Source organism: Symsagittifera roscoffensis, chromosome 1 (genome assembly GCF_963678635.1).
Source record: "Symsagittifera roscoffensis chromosome 1, txSymRosc1.1, whole genome shotgun sequence".
Lineage (NCBI taxonomy): Eukaryota > Metazoa > Xenacoelomorpha > Acoela > Convolutidae > Symsagittifera > Symsagittifera roscoffensis.
In genome coordinates, this window is record NC_087062.1 from 7,974,466 (window position 1) to 7,993,666 (window position 19,201).

General features: G+C 36.4%; 1 protein-coding gene across 2 annotated transcripts in view; it reads left to right on the forward strand.

Annotated features, from left to right (window-relative positions):
• The first annotated feature begins 1,119 nt into the window (after positions 1–1,119).
• LOC134857139 (sodium/calcium exchanger 1-like) overlaps positions 1,120–19,201 on the forward strand; it is a 110,778-nt gene continuing 92,696 nt past the window's right edge. For both annotated transcript variants that reach the window (XM_063873513.1, XM_063873514.1), the window contains exons 1-5: positions 1,120–2,103; positions 4,192–4,347; positions 5,120–5,186; positions 6,475–6,740; positions 7,528–7,650. In XM_063873513.1, coding sequence (XP_063729583.1) covers positions 1,972–2,103; positions 4,192–4,347; positions 5,120–5,186; positions 6,475–6,740; positions 7,528–7,650 — 744 coding nt within the window. In that variant the 5' untranslated portion in view covers positions 1,120–1,971. The remainder of the gene's footprint in view (positions 2,104–4,191; positions 4,348–5,119; positions 5,187–6,474; positions 6,741–7,527; positions 7,651–19,201) is intronic.

Genomic DNA, 19,201 nt, shown 5'->3' on the forward strand with positions numbered 1-19,201 from the left:
CTGAATAGGCGCACAATTTTGTGTCTGTATGTTCCTGGATTCCAGAGACTAATTTCTAAACAAGTTCAAAAATGTAAGTGGATTCCGCCTACAACATTTCTGTGGATTCCGCAAATGTAAGTGGATTCCGCAAATTTATGCTGATTCCTCTTACAATTTGTGGATTCCGCTAACAATTTGTGGATTCCGCTAACAATTTGCGGATTCCGCTAACAATTTGTGGATTCCACTTACAATTTGCGGATTCCACTTACAGTTGCCGATTCCAGGACAGATTAAATTTACTAAACACATATTATTATTTGTTTGTGGATTCCACAAACTGTTCCGGATTCCGCAAATTTTATTGCGGATTCCACAAATGTTGTTGCGGATTCCTTAAAATTGCCTGTTTTTGGAGCGATTTTAAGCAATACAGTGTTTTAGCTATTTGTTTGTGGAATCCAAAAAAGCAATGAAGATAAAAAAAAGTAAAATTGCTGTGGATTTCCGCGACAAATCAGATTTTGGCCTGTTCCTGAATCCGCTGCACAAAATGCAAAGTTTGGCCTCGTAATGAACTTTTTTAAATGAAATGGGTGGTTCTGAACAGAAGTACAGAAAAGAAAAAAATCAATGTCAAGCATTGCAACTTAATTGGTTTCGTCTTCTGTTCCCTTTAAGTTTCATTAAAATTTAGGTTTTTAGCTTGTCATTATTGGTCCATTAGCGACCAAAAACGTGAACAGATTAGCAAACATGGAGACAATAAGTTCCGCATTCGAGCCCTCAATAATTGAACAGAGAGAGTAGACAGGGGGAGGGGAGGGAGGTATTCGAGGGGGGGGGGGTGATGAATCGATGAAACAAGCGACGAGAATTTAAAACAACTAATTTCGAAAATCTGTCATTGTTAAGCGCATTTATGCATTAGTAAAACAAGAAGGAATAGTTTTATTTCGTTTCCTGTTTTAGAGGCTAACAAAGACGCAAAGCAAGACAAGAAAAAAAGAATTGGCTGAAAAAATAAAGAAAGCAAATTGTTCCAATGATAGTGGAGACTGCACAGAGGAAGAAAAACCAAAGAAAACCCGCCGACCGCGGACTTTTTTGTTTCACTTCCTTGATATATTTAAAGACGAAGCCTTCGGCAAAAATGCCCAATTTTGACATGTTTTCTTTTCTTACTGATTTCCTGTTCTGTGATTTGAGAATGCGGTTAAGTGTTTGAAACCATCGCTTTATTACCCATTGAATGTTACAGGCTAAAATTTGATCATTGTATTGTAGCTTTTTGTACCTTTTCGCCCATTTGATGAAAATCATGTTGATCCACTAGAAGAAACGGAAAACCAATTTAAAAACGACAAAAAAAGAAAAAGAACAATTTTTTGTCCCTGTTTATAATTCAGCTCGATTGTTGTTCTATCTTTTTGTGTCTATAATTGCTTAAAATCGATTCGACGGAAGACAGACAAAGGCTCCATTCTAAATTCCCCGCGACTTCATTTTACGCTTTTGCACCAATTTTGTTTCCGTGACATCGAAAAAAAAAATAGTTTAATTGCACTTTCTCCATACAATCTCTCCCACCCTTACAATTCTGGGTTTTACCAACTCCGAAACCATTTTAGATTTGCCATTTGATAAGAAATGTGGTCAATTAGCGTCGAATGTTTCTCGGAAAACCAAAATTGAAAGCAATTGCTGATAAATGCTAATCCAAAGTTAGTGTTCGGATTTTGATATGGAAATATTTACTAACCACAATCGAATTACTTAAATTGGAATTCAAGAAAGTTTATCACTCAATTTTTGAAATTGTAAATCGATCATCCTTGTTTGTTGCGCAATAATTTATACGAAAACAAATTGATTAAACTTGGAAGTAAATTTGCATACTTCGGGTTTCGCAGAATTTGTTTTAATTTCACCAATCTCCTTGCGTATTTGATTTAATAATCCACTAAATGGTAATTGAAAAATCCGACAATGTCAATAGACGTGAATGAAACAAGAGATGACTCGTTTTTGAGATATGACTACCGACTCGGCTTTGTCGTCCGCTACTTCCTGCAAGACGAGCCTGCATGTGACGACAGCTGGATTCTTTTCCCCGCAGAGGTATCACATTTCCCAATATTTAGCCAGCTATAGTTTAAGCCAAAAAGGAACTATAAGAAACAGTTATAAGAAACAGCCAAAAACTATAAGAAACAGCCAAAAGGAAAGAGCCAAAAATACTTAGTAGTTTGAAAATACTCCAAAAACTTGAAAGACGATATTCTCGGGAAAAATTTTCTTATGAGAATGTAAATTTTTGAGAAATTTTTAAGAAACTGACCCGAAAAAAAGGTTTTGACAAGCTCTTCGAAGCTAAGTTTGCCCATAAAATTGGTGTGTTGGATCAAATGATTCTCAGGTTCGACTCCATATTTTTGGTTCATCTACAAAAAAATTACAAAAATATTCAAAACATAACTTTTGAATCTAAAAATCATTGCGTTTTCTTACGCTATTCTTACGCTGAAAATCATTGCGTTTTCGAAAAAACCCAAAAAAACACGACATATATAGGTGTCTTCACTGTGTTCTTTGACTCTCAATCAGTATCGAACAAATCTTTTCCCTCATATCGATTTTTGTAAATGAAAGGAGTTTGAAAAGTTCCAATTTAATTAATTACCAAAGGACAAACTTTGTTCTTGTTTCGCGTAATCGGCTATTGAAAGCAGCCCCAAAATATTTTTTTTTAAATTGTGTCATTTAATTTTAAAATAAGAAAAACAGAGATTTAGAGATTTATAACAGGAGTAGAAAAAATTTGTCAGTCTTTTTGTTTATTTTTTGAATAATCTTGCTAAAAAAACTTTTTGGTAGAGATATCGGTTTTCTTAGCTAAAAATTTACAAACTAACACAAATTTTTTATTTTTAGTTCAAATATACATCTGATTTTTTTGTTCCGATCATTTGAAAAATTGGGAACAACTTTGTTTCAGTTTTTGTTTTATTTTTTACTTTTTTGTTCTTCTTTCAATTAATATTAGATACCACATGTAATCTTCGGACTGGGTTGAGTGACATATCATATTAAAGCTCTTCCAGTCGGAATCCGAACGACGTTTTAAAAAGATCGAACAAATAAAGTGACAATAACTTGTTAAATTGGTCATTTAGGGTTAAAACATCTTGACTTATCAAAACGAAAACTAGTTTTAAAAAAATTGTTGGCAGATCCATGGCAAAAAAAAAAAAATTCTTAATCAAACAATATTGTTTTGAAAAGATAAAAATTTTAAAATTTTTCGTAGAATTTTGTTTTTTGATTTTTTGTTTGTAATTCTTGTTTTGAAAAAACAGCTGTCGATTAAACCTAAATTACATCACACCATGTACAAAAACTAGCTTAATTTGAAGAAATTAATAATTTGAAGAGCTTTTATTTGTAGTTTTGATGAATATGGTCGGAACATTCTGTGACACTTGAACTACAACTGACTATCTTTGGTTACTTTTTTTTTCATTTTCTCGCTAAATCAGGTACAGCAAATAAACATCGAAATATATATAATAGAAATTCCCTTTCTGTAGTTGTTTGAAACACGATAAAAAAAAAGAAAAAAAAACAATCTGAGTGTTGGAAAAAACTTGTTTGAAATTTTTGATTTTTGGTCCAATTTCCAGTGAAAAAAGTGAGCAAGTAGGCTTAAAATAGGCATAAAATAGCTCATGTATGCTTACTTTAAGATGTGATAGCTTAACTTTACTCAAATAAAGTTAGTTTTTGAGTTTGTTTGCGCAGTTTTGGTAAAATAACACTTTCAAATTTTTTCTTTTTGATGTTCAAAAAATTTTAAAATTTTTTTATTTTTCTAAAAAAATTTGTTTTCGTTTTTCTATTGACTTTTCTCCATTTTTTTCCACTTTGCCCTGATCATTATGACGAAAATGCCTAAAAACAAGAAAAAAACATTTTTTTGTTGTATTTTTTAAAACAGTTTTCATTGCATAGCTTGCGATTGATCCTGCGTTAATGGTCACAGAGAAAACATAGTCGGTTCGCTTGATCGATTAAAAAAAAGATCTTTTTTCTTCACATGATTACATTTTTTTCACAATATTTTGACCTACGACATTAATAAAGATGAAAAAAATGACAATTGGTTCAACTGGCGAGCAGATGACACACTATCTTGACTTTTCTTCCCAGGTTCTGTGGAATCGGTGGCTTCGAGGAACACTTTATGTGCTGGGTCTGGGGTTCCTGTTTGTGGGCATATCCATAGTGAGTGACATCTTCATGCAGAGCATTGAGATGATTACGAGCAAGAAGAGGGTGGTCAAGTATTATGATGCAGAGGCACAGGTGAGTTGTCGCGGTTACTTTTCGTTTGGTCGCGCCGGTGGCGGTTACTTTTCGTTTGGTCGCGCCGGTCGCGGTTACTTTTCGTTTGGTCGCGCCGGTCGCGGTTACTTTTCGTTTGGTCGCGCCGGTCGCGGTTACTTTTCGTTTGGTCGCGCCGGTCGCGGTTATTTTTTCTTCGGTCATGCCAGTCGCAGTCACATTGCCTCGGTCCACAAAGTTTGAAAACACCAAATTTTGGTCGCGGTAGCCTGAAAGTATCCAATTTTGATCGCTGTGGTCTGAAAATATCCAATTTTGACAGCGGCAGTCTGGAAATACCAAAATTTGGTCGCGACCGTTTGATCATATAATCACAACCTCGAATCAGACAATCTTCGAAGCACATTTGATAAGCAATCCAGGTGCTCCTTATGATTTGGAGCTTTTAGAACATTTCAAACCTTATCTTAAGTGTTTCTTTTCGGCACTTAGAACGAGGAAGTAAAGGTTGGAAATTGTGTTTATAGAACGGACATTTAACATTATGAAAATAAATATAATCTTGTATGCATTAACTAGTTATGATTTCTATTGATCAAAAGATTGCCTGCTTGCGAGAGGAATTTGCACCAGGTATTGCATTGGCTGACAGAACGATGATTTTATCAAATCATAAAAATTCCTATTTGTTTTTGGACTGAAATATGAGAAACGGACCATGCTTAGACAGTCTGCAAGGCCTTTTGTAGATCCTCTGCGAATCGCAGAAACGCGAATTATTTTTTTATTTTAGGTGATGGCGCAGAAGGAAGTGTTGATCTGGAACGAGACAGTGGCCAACTTGACCCTCATGGCACTTGGTAATCATAACGAGAGTAACTAAACCAGCCGAAGTATCAACCAACCGAAAATTCGTGGAGTATTTAAGCCAGCGGAAACGTTACGTCACATCAATAAGTTTGCATGACTTTCGTAACTTTTACATAACTATTATATAACAATTACGTATTTTCGGCTGGTTGATACTTCGGCTGGTTTATATACCACCAAACATGACACCAGTTTCATCTGGTTTTCTCGGCTGATGATTTTATGTCCTGACTGAGGTGCTCGACTTATTTTTCGACTTTCAAAGTCGACAAGGTGTAGTTTTACGTCTGAAAATCAGTTTTTTGAACCAAAAATGGCGGCAAAGACGATAATTTTTCGGCCCAATTGCTTGTATGATATTTCATGAATGCAATTCATGCTTTACTAGCATAGTATTACAGCTTAGAGAGCGTTGAAATGAAATTCAACATGAATACTGCGAATCGTTATCAGCCTAAAAATCTCGTTAACGACACATTTACACACTACTATAGAATCGGCTTCAATAGTGGTATACGTGAAAGCAGGGGCGGATTTAGGGGGGGGGGGCGGGGGGGCGGACGTTCCTCTCTCAGGGATTCGACCCCCTGCCGACCCAAAGGGTCCCCCTTTGGTACTTTTTAAGAAATCCATTTTTTGCCGACCGACCCTAAAATTTTTCTAAAGGTGCCTTTGGCGCCAATATATACTAACTTTGAGGGGGAGCGCGCGCCAAAAAAACGCGATTTTTTTGTCAAAATTTTTCAAAAAGTGCCTAAAAACGGCTTTTTTGACCTGTTTTTTCAAAAATTTGCCTGCGGCGCAGAAAATTTGGCAAAAACAGGGACCTTTTAGTGCTTTAGAAGAGCTCGGAAAATCAATTTGGTCGACCTAAAAAAAAAAGGGCGTCAAAATTTTCGAAAATTTTTGAAAATCCGCCCCCCCCCCCTCGAAAAAATCCTGGATCCGCCCCTGCGTGAAAGGTCTAGATGCAAAGATGAAAGTTCATAAGAAAGAGATTCACCCTAGAAAACAACTCAGTCTGGAATAAGGGTAAATAATAGAAACGGACTATGCTTGATGACAGTGACAGTGATTGTGAGACAGGCGTGATAGCTGTTCATAGAATCGCAGAAACCACAATTAGAATGTCAGTCTAAATGCGCTCGCAATAATTTTTTGGGCTAAAATGGAACATTTATTGGATCTACTTAACAATCCTCCCCCCTATTGTATCTACTAAAAAATCCCCCCTTCTTGAAGGGGGGGAGGATGTTAACTTGATCCCATTGGTTTTAGGAAGCAGTGCTCCTGAAATCATGCTATCCACAGTGGAAACCTGTCTGAATTTGGGAAACGAGAAGAAGAAGGACGGGCTGGGAGTCTTCACCATCATAGGCAGTGCGGCCTTCAACCTCCTCATCATAATCTCCGTCTGCATCTCGGCTGTAGGCCCCGCCCCTAAAAGGATCCGCCAGTTCGGGGTGTTCCTCTTGACATCCTTCTGGTCCATGTTCGCCTATGTTTGGCTGTTGATTGTACTCGACTATGTCACACCCGGCGAGGTTTTTAGCTTTTTCCATCTTTTTTAATGGATATTTTTCAATATTCTTAATGGGTCTAGGACAACAGGCCGACGGAACTTCAAGCCCAATTTTTTACCTTTTCAAGTGCACGACATGAAAATGTTATTAATATGACTAATTTTCAGTTTTTGTGACAATTTCTAAAAGGTGGTCCATTAAAACTGTTTGATATTACTACAATTTTTTAAAGTTTTACTGAATATGCGTTTTGAGCTCATGGTTGAAATCCCGTCGGCTTGATGTTTCAACAATACCCATCCCTATTCCAATGGAGGGGGGGGGGGGGGTGATTTGTCATTAAGTACACAATGAGCTTAGGCTTCACCGTTGAATAAGACTATTTAGTGGTAGGTAGGGTTGTTGAGTTAACTCATTTTTGCTACCATTTTACAAGCTCAACTTTGGGGGATCGAGAAAACTCTAGATTCGACTTTGTCGTCTTATAACCAACCATGGAAATCTTTTATAGCCAACCATGGAACTTTTTATAACCAAATATGGAAATCTATTATAACCAAACATGGAAATCTATTATAACCAAACATGGAAATCTTTTATAACCAACCATGGAAATCTATTATAACCAAACCAATCATGGAAATCTATTATTGGAAATCTCTTATAACCAACCATGGAAATCTATTATAACCAACCATGGAAGTCTATTATAACCAACCATAGCAGCAAAACTGAGTTAGAGATAGGATAGAGATTAAAATAATAATTATTAAACTGAGGTGTTGTTGATTGGCTGATCTGCCGGCAGGTAGACTGGTGGGAGGCGCTGATCACTCTTCTCTTCTTCCCCCTTTTGGTGTTGTCAGCCTACTACACAGACCTCATCACTGCCAAAAAGAGAAAGAGGAAGAAGGCCGCTTTCGTCGAACGGGTAAGAATACGATAAAAATAGTGAAGACACTAAAACACTATAAAGACCCTTTTCTGACCGGAGGGTAGCTACTTGTTAGGTTGAAAAGCCTGTTCTAGCTATCCTGATGCAGTGAGTGATTACGTATGTATTTCTTCACTGTATCGAATAATTGAAGTGAATTGAATTAAATTTCTCCACAGCAGGTGAACTTTTGAAAACACATGTCAAAAATGCCGTTTTTAGGAAAATTTTGGAAATTTTGACCAAAAATATGCGTTTGGGGTTATGTCTTCGGGCGGGTATTAGCCTTTTTTAGTCTTACTTTTCTCCAAGCAAAATCAGGTACCACAATAATCTTAGGAATGGTTCCCTTGTGATATATCATATTAATGTCCCTTCAGTCGTGATTTGACCGAAGTTGTGAATGTTCAAAAAAAGAATTATGTGTCGAGATAAGCCGATTTGAAGTTTTTGGTTTTTAGTTTGATTTGAGTGAGGAAAGCGAGTTAAGCGAATGAATAGTTGTGTTATAATTGGAAAATTTTTCGCTTAATACTTAAAGAAATTATTAGCTATACTCCATAAAACTAGTTATCAAAGCTTTCTTGGTTAAAATTATTTATCTAAATTAATCAAATATAAAAATTGATCTAATAAAAATTTTCAAAAAAACGTCAAATAAAAACACTGAATTTTTGACTACTTGAAGTGGGCAATTTTTGACCACTTGAAATTTGTCTAAGTTTTTTTGAAGTCATTCACCAGATTCAAAAACGGAAATGGAACACAAATTTTGATATTTCGATAAGAGGTAAGCAAAGCAGATAGCTCGAGGATGGCGTAAGATGGCGTAATAACTGCCCGTTTCTTATTCATTTTTCATAGAAAATTGTAATGAGTTATGCTTAAATTAAGGACATTCTAATTTTTTAATTAATTTTTTTTAATTCATTAGTCGGCATAATTTGTGCTAATTGTCAAAGCAACTGTCTAGTCTTACTATGACTGTTGTTGTTCTGATCACTCTATGAATTGGGAAGAAACCATGGCGTAGGGTACGTTTTTCTGCCCAATTTTAGTTGCCTGGAAGAAAACTCGTAAAAGGTCAAATGTGGTATCTTTTGAAAGCCTTACTAGTCGTGATTTTATAAAATAATATCCTAGTGTCGTCCATTTTCTTTTTGGTCAATTTTTTTATTTGCTCAACTAAATGACGCAAATTTTGCAAATGACTCTCAAAAAAATTTTTTCTGCCAATCATAAAATATGCTCAACAAAAACCATTAAGGTCATGATGCAGAATCAAAATAGTTCACTCAAACTTTAGTAAAATGATATAAAGTTTAGAGAAAATCTTAAAAATTTTCTTAATTAAAAACGTTTCTTAATTTAATCATTGTGGTCAGGTTCTGTTCCACGGACACAGCAATCGTCTAGCCTTTTGTTCAAACAATTATTTTCAAAAAAAGTATAACAAAAATTTTTATTTCTTTTTCAATGTAAACATCCGCATCCAAGCCCGAAAAAAATTGTAAACTTGCAATGTTCAAAACGTTCGAGATGTTCCGGGAAGGGTCTCGAACTTTTTTTTGAGGACTGGTTTTTAACGTGTTGTTGATCCACATTTTTAAAGTCGACCTAATTGATTTCCGACCTCACTCAAAACACTATGAAAACTTCTTCTGGCCAATTTTCTGCGCTGCAGGCAATTATTTTGCGCTTGTTCCCCTAAAAATTGTTTAAAAAAAGTTGAAAAAGTAGAAAATTTTTATGGCCGATCAGTCAAAAATTGGTTGCCATAAATGATGTCAAAGGGGGAAATTTTGGGTCAGAAGGGGGTCGAATCTTTGAAACAGATCCACTCTGGCTGCCGCTTGAATTGAATGAATTCCATAACATGTCAACGTATATTTATATCGAGTATTTTCCATCTTCAAATATTCAAATTTCAAGAAAACCAAAAATTCACCTTTTTTGTTTCTTACCATAAATACCCATGCTCATTGCTTCAGATTAACTCCCATTATTTCAGTTTTTTTACTTCTAATTCAACTCTCATTTCTTTGACCTCAAAGCCAAAACTTTGCTTCACTGGCTCCATGTCTTCCAACGCCCGCCATGCTAGTTTTCAACGTTCCGACTGTCCTTTAAATTGACTATTTTCTTGGAAAATTGTGTTAGAGCCATAAAAATTTTGAAAATTTGATTTTGTTTCTTTGATTGCGGCTCAATACCTAGTCGATATCAATTGATAAATATTTCTTTGGAGTCTTAAATTGATTCAAGGATACCAATTACGTTGTCCTAAATACCATTAGAATCAGCGCAGAATAACACGCCGCTCTCGAATGATTCGCTCTTACGCCTGAAAATCATAGAATGTTTTTTTAGAAACGCGCCCAAATTAGTCCTAACTAGAGAATTTCAACTATGAAAAGTTATTAAAATCAGTCGCGATTTTCATACTTTTTGTTCCGACTTTCGATACGAAAGTAACGGAATATTTGTGCTCGGGGTGGGTTTTTTTTTCTTCAGACAAATTTCGACTTTTTAACTAGCCATTTTTGACGGAATTTTTTTGCATCATTCGAAAGGTATTGTTGTCCTGAGCTCAAATTTGAAAAGATTTTTCACCTGTGATCATTTTTCGAAAAGTTACGAGGGTTTAAAGATTGCCATTTTGGCCAATTTGGGACAATTAACGCGCGATATATTTCGCGCTATTAACGCGTAAGCGGAGAGTTAATCCGTCTTAGAAATCGTTCCAAATTGGTTAAAAGAAGCTTATGTGCCATAATTGGTTTGTTACAAGGAGCGAAATCTATCCTCTTGTACTTTGTATGGCGTGTGGGGGGATGATTTTCATAACATATTTCAAATTTTAGAAAAATTTTTTTTTTGATTTTGTTTTATTTCATCGAATTTTTAAATGTTATTACTGCTCCATAAACCTTAAAAGGCAGTGGGAACATTCAGGGCTTCGTACTGATACGAGCACTCTTGTTTAACTTTGAAGTCAAGGTGTCAGTTTTTATTGTGGCATAAAATTTTCTTTTGATAAAAATTGTTCCGATTCATGAAATATGTCTGAATAGCAAAAAACCTCTAATTCAATTATATATAATCCACTACTTTCTGTGGAAAATCATTTCCGCTTAGCACTCAATGAGTGAACAAGAAATTCAATTGCACCTGAAAATTTTAAATTTCAAAATTTCATTCAAAATATCACCAAAAAGAAAAAGCTGATTTCGATATTAATCAATTTTTTTTTGAATTTTTGTATATCAATTTTGTTTTTTAAAAAGTTCAAAAACGTCAGGTTAATCTTTTTTTTCGAAATTTGGAATGTCTATGCTTGAAGTTTTTGATTTTAAAATTTAAAGTTATGAAGAGTTTTTGATAGTTTTATACAGTCTGAAAAGTATTGATGCCCGAAACTGAAAAATAAATGTTATTTTACTGTAATTTTTTTGTAACGCTTTTTTGTTTTAGGCAAATGATGATTTGGCCAATTTGAACTAATTAACGCTTGAGATAAGGGGCACTTTCAAAGCGTAGGTTGCGAACAAATTCGGCTGATAAATCAACCAGTATCGGTTTTCATAAATGAGTTATTTCTTATCTTTAAGAGTTCAATAGACGTATGCATCACTCTGGTAACTTGCTGAAAAGATATGAGCAAAAACTGAACAATATATACATGTTCTTTGTGCCAATTTTTAGTGCATAATGAAAACCTTAAATTAGTTTTTAAATTTAAATTCAAATGTGCCAGGGAAGTGGGAAACAGACAACTCCTTCGTGAACTTTACGGGGCAGTCCAATCACTCAAGGCATGGCGCTGATACGATTAGTCTTATTACCGTGTTTTATCGTTGGATTTAAAAAAATACATCCTTGATTAGACCATCAAATGGAAAAAAAATTGCAAAGCGCAAAGTTTCTAAATTTCTTATCACATTCTGTTTCTGACTCGTGTCGAACTATATCTTTTTTCTGCTTAGATAAAAAATAAATAGCTCGCAGACCCGAAAACAGGAAACATAAGTTGTCGAAACAAGCAAAAACTTGAACTCCTTGTCACAAACAATGAGTTTTAATGTTATAAAATTTATATGCGTTATTAACAAAGAGATTTTTATCAAATTGCAGAAAACAAAATGTTCTTAAACAAATTGAGGACCCGATTTGTATAAATTCATAAAGTGTTCTACTAGCAATAACTTTTTAGCTACAATTGTTTTTGCTGCACGACCATTTTTCTCTTAATTATCATGTTTTGACCTTTCTTTATCATATCTAGGAAGATGGGGTAGTAGTATGTTCACATTGGTGCAATTTTACGCCATAGCGCATTTTTTTTTTCAATCATTTCAACACAGGCGACTTTTTTTTGGAAGGTCAACATTTTTTCTACGGGTGCTTTCGTACTAGTGTTTAAGAGGGGAACTAAACTACACCAAGCAAATATAATTATCGCTATTCATTTTTTAAAAAGTGCTTATATATTCAAGTTTACTTTAACAACCCAGCAGTACAGAAAATCTCATTACCGCTCCAAAACCAAATTTGAGGCCTAAAAAACTTAAAACTTAAGCAGTGCCGTTCAAATATTGTTTATCAGGGCAGAAAATGTTTACGATAAGGTTTTTACACTAACACATCTCATACTGAAAAAAAATTTCGCCTCAAATCGACAGAAGGCAAGGAACAAAGTTACGGATTGTCAGAAGCTAAAACTAAGCCATTCGCTATTGAGTATTCCAAAGTCGGAAATCGTGAAAACTTGAAGAAAAAAATAAATAAATTCAAAGCAATAGACTTGATGAAATGCAAATAAGAAACCAGCATATAAGCAATCTGGCAATTACGTTTTGCTGCTTGCCAGTTGTTACAAAGTTAGACAATTCTGATTTGTTGAATAATTTTCATATAAGATTAGTTTGTTCATTCCGTCATCCGAACAGCCACTTAAAATTGATTAGACAACAATTGGTAACAGGCGACAGTTTGTAACAGGCAACAATTTGTTACAGGCGAAAATTTGTAACATGTGACTATTTTTAACAAGCGAAATTAGTAACAGGCGACAATTTGTAACAAGTGAAAATTGGTAACAGGCAACAATTTTTAAAAGTGAAAGTTGGTGACAAGCGAAAAGTCGTTCAAAAACAGTTCAAGACTCTTGGTTCTCAAATCTTAAATTGTAATATTTTATGTGGCTATCACATCATCCAAAAAACTATGATCACACTTCGATAATTGATTAATTACGAACTGGAAATTAGCGTTTTTTCCTTTAATTCATATGAAAGATTATTCACATAATGAATATCCTCGGGGAGGGCATTAGTTATGGAGACCAGAAGGGTTATGGCTTGGTATTACAATCCCTAATGAGATCTAATATTCCGTTTTTGTTTTTAGTTCTGATAAAGCTAGTTTCACCGCGGGCCTTGTAAGTGTTCCTAGCGCTGTTTGGTTACGCATGAGCGTGCAATTCCATCAGGACCGTTAAAAGTTTTACTTAGGCCATATGTCTCGTGGAGTAAAGTCTTCGAGGATCCACACGAGGTCGTATTTTTCTATGGTTTCCTATTTTGGTTCAATTTGGTCCGTTTGATCAGGTTGGAGCATATTCTTTCAGTAATCACTTCGAGTCGGTCCTTGGTTAGCTTCCAGGATTTGTTGCTTAGTTTGCTGGTATTTGTTTGGTCGTAGAATGAAGCTACTGGAGCGTAATTGAATGGCCTCTCAAGTAGGTGGTTAGGTGTAAGTTATAATGCGTCCTTAGCGTCGCAACTTACATAGATCAGTGGTCTTGAATAGATGAGGCCTTCGCGTTCTACTACACTAATTGAAAAAAAATCCCTGAAAAGTCTGTGTGATCCTATTCAATAGAAAGACTCGTTTGATGATCGAACCGAGACGTTCCCACACACCAACAAAATGGGGAGCAGATGGTGTGTCAAGACGCCAGTCGATTGACTTTTGTCCAAAAAAAATAGTTTAGGAGAACCACGCCGCGCAATAATTCTACGAATTGCTGTGAAGCAATTTTCAATTGTTAGGCTATCGGTAGTTGCACGCGTTGCTAAAAAAGTAGAGAGACAAATGTAGTTTTTTCTGTGGTATCTTTTAAAGCAATGTAGAATGGACAGATGTATTCCAACCTTCTTGAATGAATATGGTTTAATTTCCGGGTCATCGAAGCTCTGTGCGGATAGATCAGCCATGAAGGGGTTAAAACCTTTCCTTTGGAAGCGGTGGCACAAGAAACAGTGGCTGTGCATGTGTCTCAAGGATTTTCTGAGGCCCGAATTTTTGAAGCTTTGTTTCAGGTAGTGTCGTACAAATTCAATGCCGAGGTGCATGCATTTATGATGCGCGCTTTTGACCAGAAGTTGATTCCAAGGTTCTTTTTTATGAAGAATAGTAGGGTACTTAGGTGCATCTGGCATTGATGAGCGTCTCAGTCGTTCTCGCGCACGAACAAGATTACCATCCTTGAAATGTGAGTATGGGAGTAAAGCATCTTTATTGTCCAATGTTTTTTCGCAGTTAAACGTTTAAAAATATCAGGGAAAATAGCGCGTTGTGATTGATCGTAGAGCAGAGTTTGATCCGGTCGTCTTTTCTTAATTCGCCTTTTCATTTTTGCTGAAGAATGTCTTTGAAATGGACAAACCGAGCAGTTGCGCGGAGTAGACGAAGCCAATTGGAAAATCTCGACACATCAAGGATTGGTTCCCTTTTTGCGCAAATAAAAATGTTTGCCCTTTTCACTATAGCGTTGACTGTAGAATTGTACTGTCGGCTTATAGTGTACTAGTTCTCTCCTTTTCTGTCGTTGTGAAACCCGATTGAGTAATTGTGTCGTCCTTTAGTTTTGCTTGAAGTCAATTAGATTCTGGTAGAGTAGGAAATCTGGTGGTTACAACCAAGGTTGTTCCACATCCTGAAGCAGGGTACCTCTTGTAGCGTGATTGGCCGGGCTCCCTTTACCGGGTATATGTTATCACTGATGACTGACAGATTTTCGTTAATTCTGTTCGCACAGTAAAATTTTTGCTTTTCCGAAGTTTTGATCCATGCAAGTACTGTCGTACTATCCGTCGAGAAATGAATGGCGTTAAAATTTAGTCGAGACTCTTCGGTTGTAAATTTGCAAAGACAAGCACCAATTACTGCAGATTGCAATTCGAGGTATGCTTTCTTGGATAAGTGGTGAGATGTTGGTTTATCCAATCATAAATGATGATTGTATATTGGCTTGGCTTAAAATAGGGATGTATATGCAAGCTGCCATGGCGCACTGAGAAGCATCAGTGAAAACATGTAGTTGTATATCGCTGTGTTTGTCGTTTTGCCCTACGAACCTCGGTAGGTTATTATCTTCTCCACACATTATTGTCTTCTCCACACTATGGGGTCCATTTTTCTCTAATCGGGTTGTATTCTTAAGGAACTGTTTGATCCCAGCTTATACCAGATCGCCAATGCTTTTGAAGCAGTATTTTGAGAGTTATGACAAATGGTGCTATCAATCCCAGTGGATCAAAGATTCTGGCTACAGTAGACAGAATTTTACGGAGAGACATTTCTTTAGCCGTTGAATGGTTTTTCAGTACAGGCTGATTGATGAGTATGCCATAAGTAGTAAAAAACCCGATAAGTAATACTCTTGTTTTCAGTTTTGGGTTCGATGAGGAAATCAAGCACTTCCGTAGTACTCGATATAAACTTGTTTTATTTCAATCCTGCTTTTTGAAGTGCCACCTAAAAAGCCTTAGTTGATGCCTGGGCTTCAGGTAGATTGTCAAAGGAAAGAACGATGTCATCCATGTAGAAGCTAAGATGAAATAGTTGCTGTGTATTGGGTTTTTTGTTGCAGAAGTCGACGGCTGTTTGATGTAGTGCGAAGATGGCTACTGCGGGCGAGCCTTTAGCTCCGAAGAATAGACGCTAAAACTGATACTGCTTAACTCCTTCTTTAGTCGGCCACAAGAACCGTAGTACGTTTTGTCCGTCTTCTTCTATAGCTATCTGTACAAAGATGCCTTTTAGATTACCAGAAACTGCTCTTGGTTTTTTTTTAAACTCATTAGCAAACCAAACATGTTATTAGGTAGATCCGGTCCCGTCTCTAAACAGGAATTGAGAGAAAAATCTTTGATTTTGATGCAGCATTTGTTACACGTTGAAATTTACCAGGTTTCTGGGGATTTATATCCAGATGGTGCGGTAGGTACCTTATTCGTATGGTGGCGGATGTAGGAAAGTTACGGGTATCACGTAATTTTATCAAAATCTGTTGATAGGGATTTTTTTGTAGAGTTGCATCGTGAGTTTGTCATTTTGTAGTCGTCGTTGTAGAGATTCAACTTGAGCTTTAGCAGCAACGTAGTTGTTTGGCATCGTAATGTTGTTCTTCCAAAGCAAATTAATTCGGAAGCGAGTTCCGGCATGTTGAATGCTTCGTTTCATAACCTCTAATTGCATAGTATGTTTGCTTAAAAATTGTCCTTTAGAAAATGGTCCTTTAGTTAATTGCATAGTATGTTGGCTTGAAAATGGTCCTTTAGTTGCTTGAAAATGATCCTTCATTTAAGAAACCATCCTCGTGTTGCTTTATGTCTATGAAATCGGTTAGATGATAGTTGCACTGCTCATCTAAAGACTCTAGACAAAGAGTGCCGGTTATCGCCCATCCCAGCACGCCTTCAAAATGTCCATCTCTGCGATATGCTGGAAAGTGTCGACGCCGAGTAGAATGCGTACCGAATTGTCGAGAAGATTAGAAAACGCAATGTGTCGTAGATGGTCATACCTGGAACAGACGTTGTTAAGTTTTGCGACATCTATCAAGTCGTAGTTGAGCGTTCCAACCGAATAGAGTGATTGCAGGGTAAACGTAGCAGAAGTAGAGATGAAAGGCACAATATGTAGTTGTACCAGATTTGACGAAACCGTGTCCTCACTGAGAGCACCACGGTGCTTAATTCAAATGTTCGACTGGGCTTACACTGTAAGATATCAGCTTTGCTTTTCGAGACATAAGAACAGCTGCTGCAATTGTCAAGAATTGCATGGCAAGCAACCGCTTGGTAGTTGTTGAACAAAATAATGGACATAAACGGTAATGGTTTTTTAAACCGCATTTTGTACTTACTTGGTTTTCCGAATTGATAATGTTGGACTTCTTAGTATGTCGTTTTGCAATTTTATCTTGATTCCTATGAAGTGATCTTCATTGTCCAGCGGACATAATCATTTCGACTTACTTGGTTCATTCTTGCAATTACTCTGTTTTTTCAGTAAGCTGGCTGTTACGCATAGTTACGAAGAGTTTTCGTTGTTGGTTGTTTTTCTAATCTTTGTTTCCCGTAAAAGGGCGTGGTGCATCGTGTAAAACGTCTAAGTTCTCGCAAATTGTAGAGTAGATTTAAGCCAGTCAATGAGATCTTTGAGTGAGCATAGTTCATCCCATTATGTACGCAGTATTCTTCCTATTTGAACAAGACCGTTAGAGGAAGTTGAGAGCGATCAAGCCGAGTAAGATTACTCGATTTCAAGTCTGACGTGTAGTTGTTTATTTCAAAATTGTGCACCAGCTTACGTAGAAAAGCAGCAAAATTGACAAACAATTAAGGTTTATTAACAGTCATGTGCTCAAAATTTTCCAAGTTCCTAGCAAAAGCTGCAACAACGAATTTACGGTTGCTACATCTGCGAAGTAGCACCTCTATTGCTTGAATAAACTGTAAAGACTTCGTACCATAGCTCTCCACAGCGTTTTTGTCTTTATCGAAACACTAGGAATGCAGGTAAGTTATTTTTTTCTTTATCAGTTAAATTGGAATGTTTTCTTTTGCAGTTTGTAACAGCTCAAACCAAATATTCCATTCTAATGGATTACCGTCGAACTTTGGGAGCTCAATATCAGTACGCTTGAAACTTTTGAGACTTTAACGTCTGGATCGTGCTTTGATCAATACAACGGAGGCCGTGATTGACAGGATTCACGGTTCTTGAACACGGTCGATCCGTAGAGTGCGTGTTGATATCATTACCACCAGTCTGTGGTTGTTTTAGCGATGAATTCAGTGGGTTCTGATCATTTCCCGACAATTCTTGGTTCCCATAGGAACCAGTGCAACCGTATATGTCATGACATTGCCGCCGATGGAATTGCCATGGAATTTGTTGCATAGATCTCAAGTTCTCTGTCGTTACATATAATCCTTGAGTAGTGTAGTCGTAGCGGATTGGTTGGTAAAACGCAAACGCGTTAGATTGTACCGTTGTTGTAGTAGTATCAAAACTAACTGCTGCCGTAGAAACGTTGTATGTTTTGGTATAAGTGTAGTGGAAGTTCGCACGGCATTACTACTGCTGGCTGAAATCCCATGGGAGGATAGTTGACGAGGAGAGTGACTGGAGGAGTCATCTATCTGTATCCCGTTGTTTTTTTCGTATCGTCGGATTTGTTTCATTAGCAAACTTAAAAATTTTGCACGGCTGCTAGAGGGCACGACGCTATATCAGCTGCCACTACTTCCAATTCTTGCAGGCAATTCAAACGCTCGTTATTCGTTATTTTAACATCCTCTAATTCCGTAAATTGTGCAGTTTTGCTGTTAAGTTGTCGTTCAGGAATGTCACGAGTAGTGTAGCGAAACGTTCATTTGTTTATGAGCGCTGGTTGTGAGATTTTTGGAGCCATCGTTAAAGTAGTGAAAAGGCGAAAGTGTTATAAGAATGGTGTAATAATGATTATAATATTGGACGTATATAAGAATGTTTACCAAAAATGGTATAATTATGTTTGAAAGATGCTTTTGGTTTCAATTGTTTAGAAATACACGAATGATCTTGTTGGCAATACGAGCGTAAACCGTATAGGGCTTTTTTAAGCTCTTAAGAAAATAAAGAAGTATAACGTACTTCAAGTATTAAGTACAAAGTACTTTTGTTAATTTTATTACAGGTTAAGTTTGGCTGAGTATACACTCTAGTTTTTTGATTAAGATGAGAACTTTTTTGAGACCTCACAGATTAAAGTTTTTTTCTTGGAAATATTATGCTATGAGCGCATTATGATTTTTCACAAGTTTCGAGAAAATTTTTAGAGTGGTATTTTTCCTTGCTATCCATTTTTTTCCTTGTTTTTTTTGGCTTAAGGATATTTTGGCTGTCGGGTTTTGGCTATGGTAATTTTAATACAGAAAAAAACTACCTTTGCACTCCGAGGATTAACAGTTAATTAATGATTATGGCAAAATTTTTGAACTTTAGCAAATGATGAATAAAAAGCACCGTGGATATGATTTTTGTAAAAATTTTGAAAAATCTTCAAAATCAATCTGCCCTGAGTTTTGAAGTGACAGTGAAAAGCTGGTGAAGAGCTAAAGGAAGAACTGGTAGAATATTGACACCTCTGAGGCCGTCCTGGCATTAGAAATCGCAGTGGCAGGGGGGCCTCTGAGACCTCTGAATTGACGTTGAGAAGGACAGCTGGGTGACCTTCTGTCGCTCTGGAGGCAGCTAGTAGCAGTGGCAGACG